Source organism: Alosa alosa, chromosome 22 (genome assembly GCF_017589495.1).
Source record: "Alosa alosa isolate M-15738 ecotype Scorff River chromosome 22, AALO_Geno_1.1, whole genome shotgun sequence".
In the NCBI taxonomy this organism is placed as follows: domain Eukaryota; kingdom Metazoa; phylum Chordata; class Actinopteri; order Clupeiformes; family Clupeidae; genus Alosa; species Alosa alosa.
Window position 1 is genome coordinate 1,748,541 of NC_063210.1, and position 14,768 is coordinate 1,763,308.

The window sequence follows — 14,768 nt, forward strand, 5'->3', positions numbered from 1 at the left end:
CCTACCTCACTTGAATGTTGCTTTGGAGAAAAATGTAATGTCTAATATGTTAATGTAAACAACACAGTGTTGGAAATGAGAGACAATGGATTAATTAGCACAATTCTACACTCTACTACAATGGTAATTCTCCAGTCCTTAAACACTGCATCACAGTTGGTTCTGGAGGAAGATTGCTTATTGATCACATGTAGGATTGGACAGAGATGGGCATTGCATATTGCATTGCAGAGGGGCTTACTGAAAATATGTGTCTGCATTTAACCTGATTAGGGAAAATAACAGTAACATCAGATGCTAATAAAGAAGGATTAGGGTTTGAGGCAGGGAGGTACCTTGGAAAGGGTACATAGAGTTCTGGGAGCAGTCTTCAATGTAATTGACAGCGTAGGACAACAGGGTGTTGGAGCATGGGAAGAAACCTGTCACCAGAGTCAGCAAACGCCAACCCCGGGAACAACTCTCACTGAGAAATAGAATGTAGAAAGTAAATATCTGATGAAGACTAATTGAAATGCTACATTACATTGTGTGTTCATTTGAATTTTGCTAAACACACACACACACACACACACACACTCACTTGTTTGGATTCCTTGTGATTTGTTTGATGATCTGACAGTAGATTTCATCCCTCAAATACTCCTTTTCCTTTCCTAACTGACAAAGAAGATAAGAAGCCCATAAGTGTCCATAAGACTAAAATTAACCCTGTACACCAGAAATTGATGAGAGAGGTTTTAATTGAGATTATTAGCTTTGAGAAATAGCCATTTACAAGTGCAAAAACACAAGGAACACTGGAACTAAAAAAGCCATTCTTTCAGAGGTTGGAATGCAAAGGCCCTCCATGTTTTACGAGTTTGTCTGCTTATCCAGGAGTTTGAGGTTTGTAGATTCGGCTTGGATGTGTTTTACTCTCATCTTAATTATTGAGCCAACTAAGTAATATATGTCTAAGCTGCATTGTATGAATGATTGTCACTAGGACTGAATACTGAAAGAGTTTCAGCAATGAACCCAGCTACTGTATGTCTGTTGTCTATCCCTAGCTGTGAGACTAACCTGAAGGATATGATTGACACAATCTCTTTCTGACTGATGCTTCTTCAAAGGTAAGTCACCCATGAACTGCATTACACCTTTAAAGAGGAGAGGCAGAGGAGCAGGATTTTTACAAACAATCTATCGTCCTGAAAACATTATATAAGTATTATATTAACATTTGTATGAAGACTATAACTAAAACTATATAGAATATACAATTATACACAATTAAGTGGTGTGTACTTGTGTGTGTGCTTGTAAACTCACATGTAAAGCATGGAACTGACAGTTCATTGAGCTCGCTGTCAGAAAACAAGATCAACGATTCCTGGATTGGTTCCTAAAATTCATGAAATAGGACCCAAGTTTAGTTAACTACAGTAGCCTAGTAAATTAAGTTAATTAAGTATGGTGTGTATGTTAAATATGTTATCATATATCACAAATATCACAACTCAACAGAACAGTACCGTGGTGAACTCAACCATCTGTACAAAGCTTCTTCCATTTGCAGATAAACCTGTACAATCTGATCTGCAATAAAGAGGCAGATTATGTGGAGAGTAGTGGTAGTGCCTAAAGCAAGTGTACCGGTATGTCCTTTTACAAAATATATAAAAAGCAAATGATACTATATTAATTAGATATTAAAATTGTATTTGACATGAATGAATTGTTTTCTAATGATGAATGTTTACTCATCAATTCTTTGACTGTGTCTGCTCCAGTTACCTTGTGGCAACATCTCTGAAGTACTTCTGGGCAAATTGGGCCATGAGGGTCAGCTGGAGCTCTGGGCTTGTCATTGTTTCCGACCCACCATCCATGGGGTATTCTGTGTGTCCACTGGGAATAGGGGTCCTTTGTGCCTGCGGCTGTGCTAAGGGGGTCCTGGATTGGGTCCTGGTGGGGGTCATGGATTGGGTCCTGGTGGGGGTCATGGATTGGGTCCTGGAGGGGGTCATGGTGGGGGTCCTGGTGCTCCGTCTACTCTCATCCTGACGGTTCAGCTGGATGTTATGGTAATCAGGTGGGGCTGAGGGTTGTGTGACTTCAGCAGGAAAAAGACCTGAGCGGCCACCAACAGAGCCAAACAGCCAGCCTGGAAGGGCGACAAACAGCCTCTTGTGAAATTCAAACTCAATATGCAAGTTAATTGTACTTCTACCAAAAATACCTTTTGGTAGCCATTCCTTAAATGACAAACTAGGATGAGATGAATTCTCACCATCCTGAAGGACATCCATATTCAGCAGCTTGATGATGTCTCCTTTACGAAAACTGAGAAGGCTTTTGTCATCAGTCACATAACTCTTTAGTGCAATAACATATTCAGATCCCTGGGAAAAAGAAGAAAAAAATATATGTCACTCAATAATGTAATTATAGACACTTGTGTGTGAATAAACACAATTTTTGTGTAATTATTTTTGTAACCCTTATTCAGCTTCTCTTTAAGGTGTTTGCTGAAGAGGTTTACAAACATAATCACATTGTTTGGGTTTTATTTATATATGGTGTATTTGAGCAAAACCTCGACAAGTTTTCTGAGGAAGAGCTGGACCATGGCAGTGATCTGGGGGGCATGGAAGGACTGCAACTCCAGAGATTCATTGCCGAGGGTAAACTCTACTGTTTCAGGTCCATTGAGTTCAACGGATAACACCTCTGCATAACTACACACAAACACACACACACACACACAAAAGATCATTAGAAAGGTTAGAACATCTAAGGATAGAGAACAGTAGAAGCATTTAGAGGTGACTGAGGTAGTCAGTAAAGAGGTATACAATGACTTTGATATACTCCTGCGTAATCAATGATTATTACTATTGAACTACAATTAGCAAAACAACGTTGAAAAGTCTCAGTGAATAGTTTTCTACAGCTGTGTTAAACACTGTCATTAAATAACGTTTCAACAAAGTCCACAAAGTTTTTGAATGTTAGAATATTTTTGAAGCATGCAACTGTAAAATGTTTAACCATTAGGGCTACCTTGGGCTCAAAGTGAGTTCTTCTGAAACATTTCGTTATACATATTATATTTAGAAAGACAGCCACCTGTAACTGCAGAGATTCTTTAGGTGTTTGGTGTTAATCCCTGTGGCCTTGGCAACACGCAGCAGCTTAATTCCTCGATGAGATACCCCTAGGATCTGGGCATCTCCCACGACCCCCTCCTGCTCCAACCAGGCAAAAGACAGGACACAAAACACAAATCAGCTAAGTAGGGTTATATTTCAGTGAACGTTTTGTGTCTGTCTGATGCTAGGGATGTGGTCCAAAACGGTCAAATGCTGTGCACTTATAGCGCATGTGAACGCTGGGGGCAACAGGCTATTAGACGGGGGTAAAGAGTGCAGTAGAAGAGGGGTTTAGTAGATTAAGTGGCAAGGGCTGCATAAAAAAGGTGGGGGAGGATTGGGATTGGGTGGGGGGCACCAACAAGGAGCACCCAAGAGCAACAGGGGCAAGGAAAAACTCCCTTACCAAGGAAGAAACCTTGGGCAGATCCACGGCTCAAGGGGCTAACCCAACTGCCAGGGGTCTTGGTGTGTGTGTTGGGAGGATGACAGGGGAGATGGGATAGTGTGCTGTGTATGTGGGGAGAGGGCAGTGTGCAATATGTGTATTGGGGAAGCTTCCTCATGAAAAATCATCAAAAATAATAAATAAAAAGTTCTATGGAGATGTGCAAAAGTTGGAGAAAGTCAGATATGTGTGTGTGTGTTTTGACGTGTGATGAAATAAGAAAATAAATAAAAGGTCTGTAGCATAAGGAGAGGGATGTAAAAGTCTTGTAGGTGTGTGTGTGTGTGTGTGGGGGTCATGAGTGCTGAGTAGTGAATGAGTGCAAAGTCAGTATAGTGTGAGTTCAGAGTTGGGAAATGTTTGAGAGTGCTGAGGAGTGAATGTGTGCAAAGTCAGTATAGTGTGAGTTCAGAGGTCGGATGGCCTGGGGATAAAAACTTCTCCTGAGTCTCTCAGTTCTGGCTTTGTGACTACATAGGCGTCTTCTTGATTTCAGCGGTAGGAATAATCCATTGTTAGGATGAGAAGAGTCCTTCAGAATCTTTTGGGCTCTTAGGAGTACTCTTCTGGAATAGATATCTTGTAGAGCAGGGAGTTGAGTTCTTATAGTAAGTTCAGCTGAGCGCACTACTCTCTGCAGAGTACTACAATCTCTAACTGTGGAGTTCCCATACCAGGTGATGATGCTACCAGTTAGAACACTCAACCGCTGAAGTGTAGAAGGCCTTCATGATGGATGTAGAAACTTTGAATTTCCTTAGCTGACTTGTTATCGTGCCTGTTGTTTTAGCATGTATTGTCTACAGACAGACATATGCACCAAACATAACTTCCTTAGCACAATGGACATAAACAAGTTTGATGCAGTGGCAAATGGAAGCTGATGGACGGGGTGTGGCGCATGTCCCACATCCCTACCTACAATGTCTGTGTTGCAATCATTCATGAGGGGGAATATGAAAATAGCTACCGGTGCTGGGAAAGAAGCCCATACATGTCAAAAGTATTTCAGCCCATACATGTCAAAAGTATTTCAGCCCATACATGTCAAAAGTATTTCAGCCCATACATGTCGAAAGTCTTCACAATGGTAATGGTCCATTGGAATACCTTACTGTACTGGTAACAATAACTGTGTAATGTAACAACAGTGAGAGGAGCATAAATGTCCGTTGCATCTCATAAATCATAAACTTTATTTGGATTCATTACCTTTAGAGGAAAGAGGCGTGAGAAGTAGTTCTCCCAGTTATCTCTTGCAGCCATGATAACTCTCTTCTTCACAGTATCATCCTGTATGGTGCTGATGCTATTACCTACTTGGAATCGGCCTGTTTAAATGACAATGACACTATCTGTAAAAACTGTTGATGCACAAAGGGTAAATCATCAGTGCAGTAGGTCTATCCCAGACATCTGTCGCAGCTTACACACCCAATAAATCTTTCATCTTGCGGCGTTCTTCACGAGTAATTCTCACACAGGAATCAGAGAAGGTGTCTCTCATTATCTACAACAAAAAGATTGACAGGCAGTTTGAATAATCTATGGCAAACCTGCTATGAAATGAAACATATCTAAATTAGTTAAGCCTTTTAAAATAGGCAAACATGCCTGTAAACATGAAGTGGGGTAGCCTACTTACCTGCTCACAAAGCAAGTTAAGGACGTATGTGTGGTTAAACTTCTCTTTGGGATAGAAAACCTAGCAAAAAGCCCAAATTATCCAAAGTTTACAATGTTGTTGACAGTAGTAAGTAACTTAATCAACAGACCAAACAATAGACCATTTATTTGATATGCTGTGTTATTATTGTAAGATGTCCTTGGTTAAATGCTTAAATCAGACAAGTAGTAAATTCATATCCAGCTCACCTCCTTCCTCAAAAAGAGTCTACCTGGCATACTAGAGTTAGAGAAGTATACACTGGCAGAAAATCTGTGGAGCTGAGAGCGAATTTTATCCTCATCCGACAGTCTGTGGTATTGATCTGCATAAACAAAGCATGGGCAATATTTGTGGAAAGCACACAGCCTCTGAAACATATTCTAGTACAGCTGTAGAGCTGTAGAGTTCTCTTAGACTGGTAGATGCCGTTGTAATTTGCATTTGTCAAAGGTATACGTTTATTGCTATTGTCATTCGTTTATCTAAGCATGCACAAAAAATACTCTTTTTCCTCACTAAGTGTAGGTGCAGCTGTAGGCGGTGGGTCTGGGATGGCAGGAGCGGGAGGGGGGAATGGAGGGAAGTCAGGACTGGGTGGGGGTGGTGCTTGGGTGCGCTGAGACGCAAAGAGATCAGCTAGTGAACGCTGCTTCTGCCTCATGCTGTTAGATATGGAGCGAGGTGCTGGCGGCTGAGTAGGGGGTGGCTGGGTTGGTGCAGGTGGTGGCAGCTTTTGCACCTTAGGCTGTGGTGGTGGAGGTGTCCACTGTTTCTGCTCAAAGAATGACATCAAAATTATACATGCACAGGGACAATATTGTGTAAAAGGACTGAATTCATGATTATACAGTATTACCTTCTGTTGTGGAACTGGACCTTTGGCTCGGAGAATAGCAAGTGCTTCCTCTTTGGGGTCATTCTTTTTTATGAAGGATTTGGCAGGAACTCTGAAATTGAACAAGCACTGTTACTCCTACAATAACACACAACACTTAAACTCATAATAAACCCATAGCATATTTCTTAGCGTTTTGCATATTGACTAGCGTATTGCATAGTGCTTAGCTTTATCCTACTGTACCTAACAGGCTCGAATCCCTTGGGTTCAGGAGGAGGCCGGTTTTGGTATTGCTTGATGATGTCACGGATGTTGCGGCTGGGCTCTGGCATGGGAGACACAGGTCTTGGACTCGGCCGCTCAGGCTCCTTTGGGGGCTCTGGGGCAGGCTTTTCTGTGACATGGAGATGAGAGGAACAAGCTGGTGACTTTTAATTACACATTTGTTTTTGGCCATTTATGCCTACCACAATCTAAATGTTGATTTGATGAAGTGAGAAATGTCTGTCATAGCATTTATGCTTATAGTTGGGGAAAGAGGAAGGGTATCAACCTTGTTTAACTGGAGATGGAGGTTTGGGTTTGGGTGGAGGTGGGTTGACATAAACAGGTCTTGCAGGCTTGGGTGCTTTTGGTTGCTTTGGTTTGACATCCTGGGAGACTGAAAAGAAGAGTTTAATTTGAATGAAGTACTTTCAGTTTCATTAAAATCTGGACATATCTTTTCATGGACCTCTTCTCACCAATTTTCTGGAAGAACTCTTTTTTATCCTGGAAGGATTCAAGTTCCTCTTCAGGGTTTGACAAATCTATTTCTGGCTGTCCACAGGCACACACACACACACACACACACACACACACACACACACACACACACACACACACACACACACACACACACACACACACACACACACACAAATACAAATCATTGTGTGAACAAACACATATAGCCTCTCTCACTACAGGAGAAACCAAGACTAAGATTGGAACTATTTACTATTTTTGGGGCAGAGGATGAATGAACAAAAGTAAATTAACAATTCTGTTGTTGGTAGTACACTCCTAAAACAAATGAGTTGTTTTTTAACACATCTCTATGTCCAGATAGGATTCTCTGTGCATAGTAAGGTAAGGTGCTCTGTGTGAGTGAGTGTCATGGTGATGGTGCAAATGAGTAAGTCCAACAGTGCAACAGTGCAAGAATAAAGTCTAGAGACCAGCATAAAATAAATATGGACATATAAGATTGTTGGATACATGGTGGAACACCACAACAAGCTTGCTGTCAATCATAAGATCAGGTCCACACACCCACAAATGCACACAGAGGGTTATGGCACGTACCTCTGGAGTGTGACGCTTTGCTGGGGGATTGGGAGGCGGTGGGGGAGGAGGAGGAGATGGTGGAGACTCCACCTTGGCAGGAGGGGGCTTTGGGGTTTGGACTTGTGGTTGCCTGGGGCGGTCAGGGCTTCTCTGCCTCTCCCTTGGGGCCTGCCACTCCTGTTGCTGCTGGCGCCTCTGTTGCTGCTGCTGCTGCTGTTGAGCTTGTTGCTGTGAAAGATTCAGGGCCTGCTCAGTCATCTGCTGTGCCTAAAGGAGAGAGGTATGTCAATTAGACTGATCATTCACTGACTTCCATGCATTGTTTAGCTGTGGTGCAACCATAGACATTCTGACATGTGCCAGGCCAGCTAACTGTCAAGCATTTTTACGTCATTGGTGAGATCTTCCAAGTCTGTTTGCATCTGCCTGTCTGGTGGATTATGTCATTTCGCTGCATGCAAAGCAATGCACTGTACAATTATTTGGTGGCTATTTGTCAACGTGTTAGTTAATAGTTGTTTTTTTGTTTTTTTTTAAGTATATTTTTTTTGGCCTTTTTATGCCTTTAATGATAGTGACAGTGGAGAGTGACAGGAAGCGAATGGGAGAGAGAGTAGGGGTGGGATCCGGAAAGGACCACAGGGCGGGAATCGAACCCGTGTTGCCGGCGTACGGTGCAGGTACAGTTTTTTTCAGTAGCTAACAAGCGTTTGCCCAACCAGTTGTCACATTTTCAAAACTCTAAATACAATTAGCACAGCATTGGTCTTTTGTGGCCATACCATTCACACATTTCATGACGTTTTCACACGATATGCAGTCAGTGAAAACATTTCCACAATGCTTACATTTTCTTAACAGACAAACTATACCTCCCAACAAAATTATGGATTGTTTTTGCATTATTTACGAATGTTACAGTTTTTTTCAGACGCTAACAAGCGTTTGTCCAACCAGTTGTCACATTTTCAAAACTCTAAATACAATTAGCACAGCATCGGCCTTTTGTGGCCATACCATTCACACATTTCATGTCGTTTTCACACGATATGCAGTCAGTGAACACATTTCCTCAATGCTTACATTTTCTTAACAGACAAGCTATACCTCCCAACAAAATTATGGATTGTTTTTGCAGTACTTATGAATGTTAACACACAACATCCCACAATAGTAAAAACAATATTCCAAACCTTAAATACAGTATAAAAACCTCTGCTTCTGCAATGATATCAGTTCAAATATACAATATATCTCAGCTGATAATGAACAAACAATTCAATAATTGACACACAACTGATTTATGTTGGGTAAATTGGGCCAACCACAGCTGATTCCAGTCTGGCTTAGACTCAGTGGCAGGGGTTATTTTGTTCTATTACACTGACACAGTAAAAGGAGGACTTTGAGGAGTAATGTTTTTAGAAACAGAAAAAGACAAACACTGTAATGTCTGGACGAGGAAGAGTAAGAACAAGGGGCCCAGATGAGAGATGCAGTGAGAGGAGCAGGCCCAAGGAGAGGGCAAGGTAGAGGTGTAAGAATGTGACCTGGCATTCCATTTGGCTGCAAGAACTGCTATCAGTAATAAAGTTTGTGCCACTATCATTCACCATGTAATCAATGCGATGTTGATGAAAACATGTGGCCTAACCCTGAAGATTGCAGAGATTAGATACAGTAATTTTGTGCTTTTTTAGCTCCCTCCTTTTTATCTGGGCTTTTTGCTGTTGTTTTTTTGTTCAGAATGCTGTCACTGTAAGCATTGCAATACTGTAAAACGTTTTCTGTTCTATCATACTGCAAATAGTATTTCTAACAGTATTTGTACCTCCTGGAATGCTTTTGTATGTGAACATAACATGTGGACATACAGTTCCAAACCAAGAAATTTAGTGTAAAAATTGCATGCAAATACCTGTAAAACTGAAACATAAAAGTCTATGCAGGTTTTGTAATGTCAACAATAGCCAGTATTTTGAAACCTGGTGTACTTTGATTGACTGCATGTACCTTGTGAAGTGAAAACAAGTGTTTTTCTTTGACAGAATAATTTCATTTTGAGTCAGATTCCTAGTGTTTTGATAAAGTTAGTGTGTGCAGAGAAAGATGTGTTAGTAGTAAGAGTTTAGAAGAAGTATCTGAAGTATGGGTAAGCGCTTGTTAGCGATTGAAAAAAAACTGTAACATACAAACGTTAACAACAAAGTTTAACATACAGGCTTAGACAAAAAGACGAGAATATATTTAAAAGAAAAAAACAATATTCAACATACTCACCAGCAACCGTGCCTGCTCATTTATGAAAGATTGTTGTGAGGCTGTCATTTGCTGGGAATTTACTGCAGGCATGCCTGTGCCAAAACTAGCAGTGGTGGTTTGAGGAAAAGCACCTGGCATCATCATGGCTGTACAACACAAAAAACAACAAAAACATAATGAGAGTTGCAGAATAGGGGTTGTAAATTAGAAAGATTAACTTAATCATGTTACATTTGAATAATGAAAGGGACAAAATCTAAATCTAAATCTTAGTTTAAGGTGTTGGATGGTGCCCCCTATTTAGGGTAGAGTAGTTTATCCAGATATACTTAGAAAATAACGTAATTGCATAATTTCTGAGCAATACTGAGCTACATTTTATGCACAAGGCTCATAGGTATTTATTTCAAAGGTATTTATTTCACTTAGGTAATGTACGTTGCATGGCTGCATAGGGCATGGTCATGGGCATGGAGGCAGCAGACATCATATTTGGCATCATTGGGTTGGCATAACCTGCCATCATAGGATTCATGGGCATTCCTGCAAAACAAAAAAAAGCATACATTTTGATGAATAACATCACTTCATTTTAATAATGTAGCCATATTAAACTATAGTACTATATATAAAACTTTATATATTTCTGGATAATAGTTGATTTGACATTTGCAACCATCAAACCATAATAAAAAAGCGAAGTATCTTGCGGCGAAGCACACCTGCTGCTGGGAACATGCCTCCTCCTCCCCTCATCCTGCGGTTCAGCATAGCCATTCGCTCCATGTCCTACAAACACAGCACCATAATGAGCTGCAGTGTTGGATACAGCTTGAGTCAAGATCAGAAGTATTTGGATTGAATGAAATTCTGATAATGTCCAGTACACACCGGTGGCCCTTGGTCCAGCACATGATCAAAGAGGTCATCAACATAAGCATCCATTGGCCGTCCTCTCGATCCTTTGTAACACAAAGATCCTTCCTTATTGTACAGTGCAAACTACCATGTAGCCTTCAGCTCACAGCAGTGGTCTATTTATTCTTTTGAGGTTTAGACATACCCTGTGTTCTACTGGGTTGTGCATAGTTGTCCCAGTCAGCCCTGGTCACTGGTGGTAGACCAGGGGCCTGCATGGGAGGGGCAGGGGGGATCTCGTCATCCAGATCAGTCATGCTCAAACTAATCCAATAACAATACAAAACATATAAGGCAATTAACACAACAAAGACAAATGTACTTTTGGACCAAACATAGCTTCAAATCTTTTTAAGTCTAACAAATAATTTTTCTACATTTCAACTTTCTGCTGTTCCTGACCAAACTGAAATATACATATTGGACAATGATGATTAAGCATGGCATTGGAATTTGAATGATGCACTAGAGAGCTGTGTGAAGCTATAAACACTGCTGTTAACTATTAACCATTTAGCTTAAAAAGGTTGCACATAGAGTGGTGCAAATGCTCACCCATCATTGCTGAAGAGATAATCAGGATGAGAGGAGGGCTGGTCAAGGCGAACATCAGTCTCCACTCCAGCTAACAGGTCCATAACAAAGTCACAACCAATGAGGTCTGTCCAACTGTCTTCTGACAGCAAAGACACTGACCAGCCTCGAGGTCTTTCTGGCACACCCCTATTAGCATTACATATGAATAACAAGGAAATGACATAGACAGCCTTGACAAAAGTATATTACAGAAACTTATTAACCAATTTGCAAATACATTTTCAAGCATAACAGAGTCCATATACTGTAGCACAGACCATGGTTACCCTATTAAGGTAAAAGACCAATGCTATTTCATAATTCAAAAGTACATTTATACTAGTATTTCCTCCTGTATTATACCTGAACTGCAGTAGCCAGGAAGCCAGTTGTTCTCCTGTGGTCCATGAATCCACTTCAGTCATCAGATCTTCATCTACAAAGACATCAAACTCACTGTATTACTATTTGACCCCTGCAGTATATTAACTTGCCACCACACATAGATTGGAAAACATGGTCAAATGTTTAGTCAAAACAGTTTTTGCCTTTCCCACCACATCTCCCACCCCAGATATTGATACTGTAATATTTACCACTCTAATGTAGATTCCTGTCTCATATTCAAGATAAGATTTCTAATGTAATCACTCCCAGACATTGTGACCAATAATTCCTGGATGTAAATGACAAAATTAGCATTTCTATAGTTTACCATTGAACGTATTCACTTTCACCACCATCTTCCCTTTGCGCTGGTTGGAAGTCCACTCTAACTGGGTTGGTGGGTAACGTCGAGCAGTTGGACTTGGTAGCTGAAGGGATGTAAGTAGTTTGTGCTGACATAGTGAGCGATACTCCTCGGGACCTTGGTCTGAAATGAACCTGATCACACCATAAAAGACAGACCTAAGCAAGGTACTTGGGACACATTTGAAAGTATAAGAACTTCTAAGAAGACACAAAGGGGCTTAGAGCGCTCAGGAGACTTTAGATAGTTCCTTGCTCAGGTGCTCTTCTGCAACGGGTGAAGTGAGAATCCAAAAAAGAAATTGCACTCTTGCATTCTTCTTGAACAGAAAAATTAAAAAAGAAATTGTAGAGGCACCCTGAGGTTGAAAAAGTATATAAAAAAGCAAAGCAAGAACTGGTTAAAAGCACATGGGCCTACGCCTTACAGCAATATTGGCCTTCATCAGGGCTTAAAGGCTTTTTTTCAACCTCAGAGTGCCTCTGCAATTCCTTTTTTCATTCTTGTATTACTTCTGTTCATTAGAATCCAACTGAAATTCCTTGGTTTCAGAGAAAATCCTATTTCTTTTCAATACAATGAATTAAAATATATACACCCAAGATAAGGGCTAAAGCTTGGAGAATGACCTACTTAAGAAGAGGTTTGTCCAGTGATGGAGAGGGAGTGAAGGCACTAAGACAGCAGGCCAGGAGCAGCCATGCCCTCGAGGCGCCCTCCTCACTTTCCCGGCCCCAGGTGATGTAAGCTAGTTGAGCCAAGATTTCGTCCCGTAGGGCAGGCCTATTCTGGCCTTTCTCTACTATGTAATTCCCCAGCATCACCTCCTGCCAACCATTCAGGGTTGTGTCACCAACAAATCTAAGTATCTGGAGACAAGAGATTTCTCACATTAATGTTTATATACTTTGTCATATACTACTACTACTATTAGGGTACAACTACTACTCCTACTACTAAATAATAATAATAATAATAATAATAATAATAATAAAAAACATTAAAATTCACATACACGCACACACCAATATCAGATTATGGGAATCAAACAAAATATGTGGGATGATTACCTCACTATGAAAAAACAAACAAACAAACAAAAAAACAATATGGCCCCTAGTTGTCTCATCACAGCAGGTCAGGGTTTGTCAACATGCAAAAATGTATAAAATACAGTTTCAGGTGATAAATTCCTTGTGCTATCAGGAGGAAATTTCTCACAGTGCCAGATTGACAACCAAGCCCATTTAACAGGACACAACATGATGCAGGATACAATTAAGCAATAAACGGTGAGAGGCCGTAAGTTCCAGTGACTTTGGAACAGCTAAGGGGCGTGGTAAGGCACGATGCGAACGGTTAATACTTAAGATTTCATAAAATAAAGGCACAGCAACAAGAAATGTACCCATGTTTTCATAGACAACCATTCTTCCGCCAAGAAATATACTTCTTCTATCAGAATGGTTGCCAAACAACGTTGAGACGCAGCAACTCTTTGAACTGGCTCTATCCGTTTTAAAAAGACCAATGTACAATTGGCTGGCGTCTGTGGCAAAGGTGCCTCATATTGTACCCGGGATCCGTAAACCTTCATGGTACAACATGTGGTGCCAGTAGCCTAAATGCCTAACCAAAGAACCAAAGCAGCCTAAAGGAACATGGGTAAAGAGCTATGTGCATTTCGATCAGGGGAAGATAAGTGAGTGAACAAAGCCAACTAGTCACCATATAAATCTTTTAAACCATGAAACACCAGCCCTGCAAGGTTAAAGCTGAGGAAATGTTTGCAGGAGCCAGACTTACCAGCTTGTAGATGTCCAAGGCCACATGGTTGTCTTCAGGGTCCAAATATGTAAGAGGTCTCTGTAGAGAGTTGCCCTGAGCCTGACACCAGCCATCCTAATAGAAATGGTATATACAGTATATACATTTTACATACTAACAGACATGATTGTATTGTGACAGGCTTGCTCATAGAAACTGACAATCAGTCAACCCGGATTCAATTCTTCAACCCACTGAGTAAGTGTTGCTTTGGATAAAAGTGTCACATACACACACACACACACAAACAGATGAAATCCCAGAATGCGGGGGGCAGCCGTGGGGTGTTGGGGGCAGCCGTGGCCTACTGGTTAGGGCTTCGGACTTGTAACCGGAGGGTTGGCGGTTTGAACCCCGATCAGTAGGAACGGTTGAAGTGCCCTTGAGCAAGGCACCTAACCCCTCACTGCTCCCCGAGCGCCGCTGTAGCTGGCAGCTCACTGCGTCGGGATTAGTGTGTGCTTCACCTCACTATGTGTTCACTGTGTGCTGAGTGTGTTTCACTAATTCATGGATTGGGATAAATGCAGAGACTAAATTTCGCTCACAGGATCAAAAGAGTATATACTGTATACTTATATATATGCTGCAGAGCTTAACCCATTGTACAGAAACCAAATTCCAGCAGCCTTGGTTGTGTGGCAATTAAACAATCTATCTTTATCAATGCAGATATAGAACACTAGATAATGGGAAATTTGAGTGTAGTTTCCTAAAAAATATTTTACCTTTAAGACTGTGTTCGCATACTGTGAGAAAGGGAAGCTGTCAATGTCAAGAGGCAGAGAAAGACTGTGCTCAGCTTTGATCTGTGGGGGAGCCACCTCTGTCACATTAGACCCCTGTGGCCGTCCTGCGAGACATGACGAGAACAGGAAGCCATTTATACACAAAACCATATACAACACTTATAGAACTGAATTGATGGAATACCTCACCATGTAATATTACCATGATTACTGTGATTACCTCACCATGTAATATATTATTGTGATTACTGTAATATTATTAAA

General features: G+C 41.0%; 1 protein-coding gene across 1 annotated transcript in view; it reads right to left on the reverse strand.

Annotated features, from left to right (window-relative positions):
* myo15b (myosin XVB) overlaps positions 1-14,768 on the reverse strand; it is a 39,998-nt gene that overhangs the window by 13,533 nt on the left and 11,697 nt on the right. The window contains exons 27-56 of the mRNA XM_048233984.1: positions 14,484-14,608; positions 13,735-13,830; positions 12,562-12,797; positions 11,893-12,062; positions 11,541-11,613; positions 11,157-11,324; positions 10,747-10,865; positions 10,575-10,645; positions 10,406-10,472; positions 10,122-10,226; positions 9,702-9,829; positions 7,440-7,688; positions 6,836-6,911; positions 6,646-6,753; positions 6,336-6,486; positions 6,111-6,201; positions 5,771-6,026; positions 5,461-5,576; positions 5,231-5,290; positions 5,020-5,095; positions 4,798-4,916; positions 3,115-3,233; positions 2,582-2,723; positions 2,276-2,387; positions 1,780-2,149; positions 1,518-1,581; positions 1,315-1,387; positions 1,066-1,142; positions 584-660; positions 336-466 (exon numbers count right to left, since the gene is read on the reverse strand). Of these exons, the coding sequence (XP_048089941.1) occupies positions 336-466; positions 584-660; positions 1,066-1,142; positions 1,315-1,387; positions 1,518-1,581; positions 1,780-2,149; positions 2,276-2,387; positions 2,582-2,723; positions 3,115-3,233; positions 4,798-4,916; positions 5,020-5,095; positions 5,231-5,290; positions 5,461-5,576; positions 5,771-6,026; positions 6,111-6,201; positions 6,336-6,486; positions 6,646-6,753; positions 6,836-6,911; positions 7,440-7,688; positions 9,702-9,829; positions 10,122-10,226; positions 10,406-10,472; positions 10,575-10,645; positions 10,747-10,865; positions 11,157-11,324; positions 11,541-11,613; positions 11,893-12,062; positions 12,562-12,797; positions 13,735-13,830; positions 14,484-14,608 (3,825 nt within the window). The remainder of the gene's footprint in view (positions 1-335; positions 467-583; positions 661-1,065; positions 1,143-1,314; positions 1,388-1,517; positions 1,582-1,779; positions 2,150-2,275; positions 2,388-2,581; positions 2,724-3,114; positions 3,234-4,797; positions 4,917-5,019; positions 5,096-5,230; positions 5,291-5,460; positions 5,577-5,770; positions 6,027-6,110; positions 6,202-6,335; positions 6,487-6,645; positions 6,754-6,835; positions 6,912-7,439; positions 7,689-9,701; positions 9,830-10,121; positions 10,227-10,405; positions 10,473-10,574; positions 10,646-10,746; positions 10,866-11,156; positions 11,325-11,540; positions 11,614-11,892; positions 12,063-12,561; positions 12,798-13,734; positions 13,831-14,483; positions 14,609-14,768) is intronic.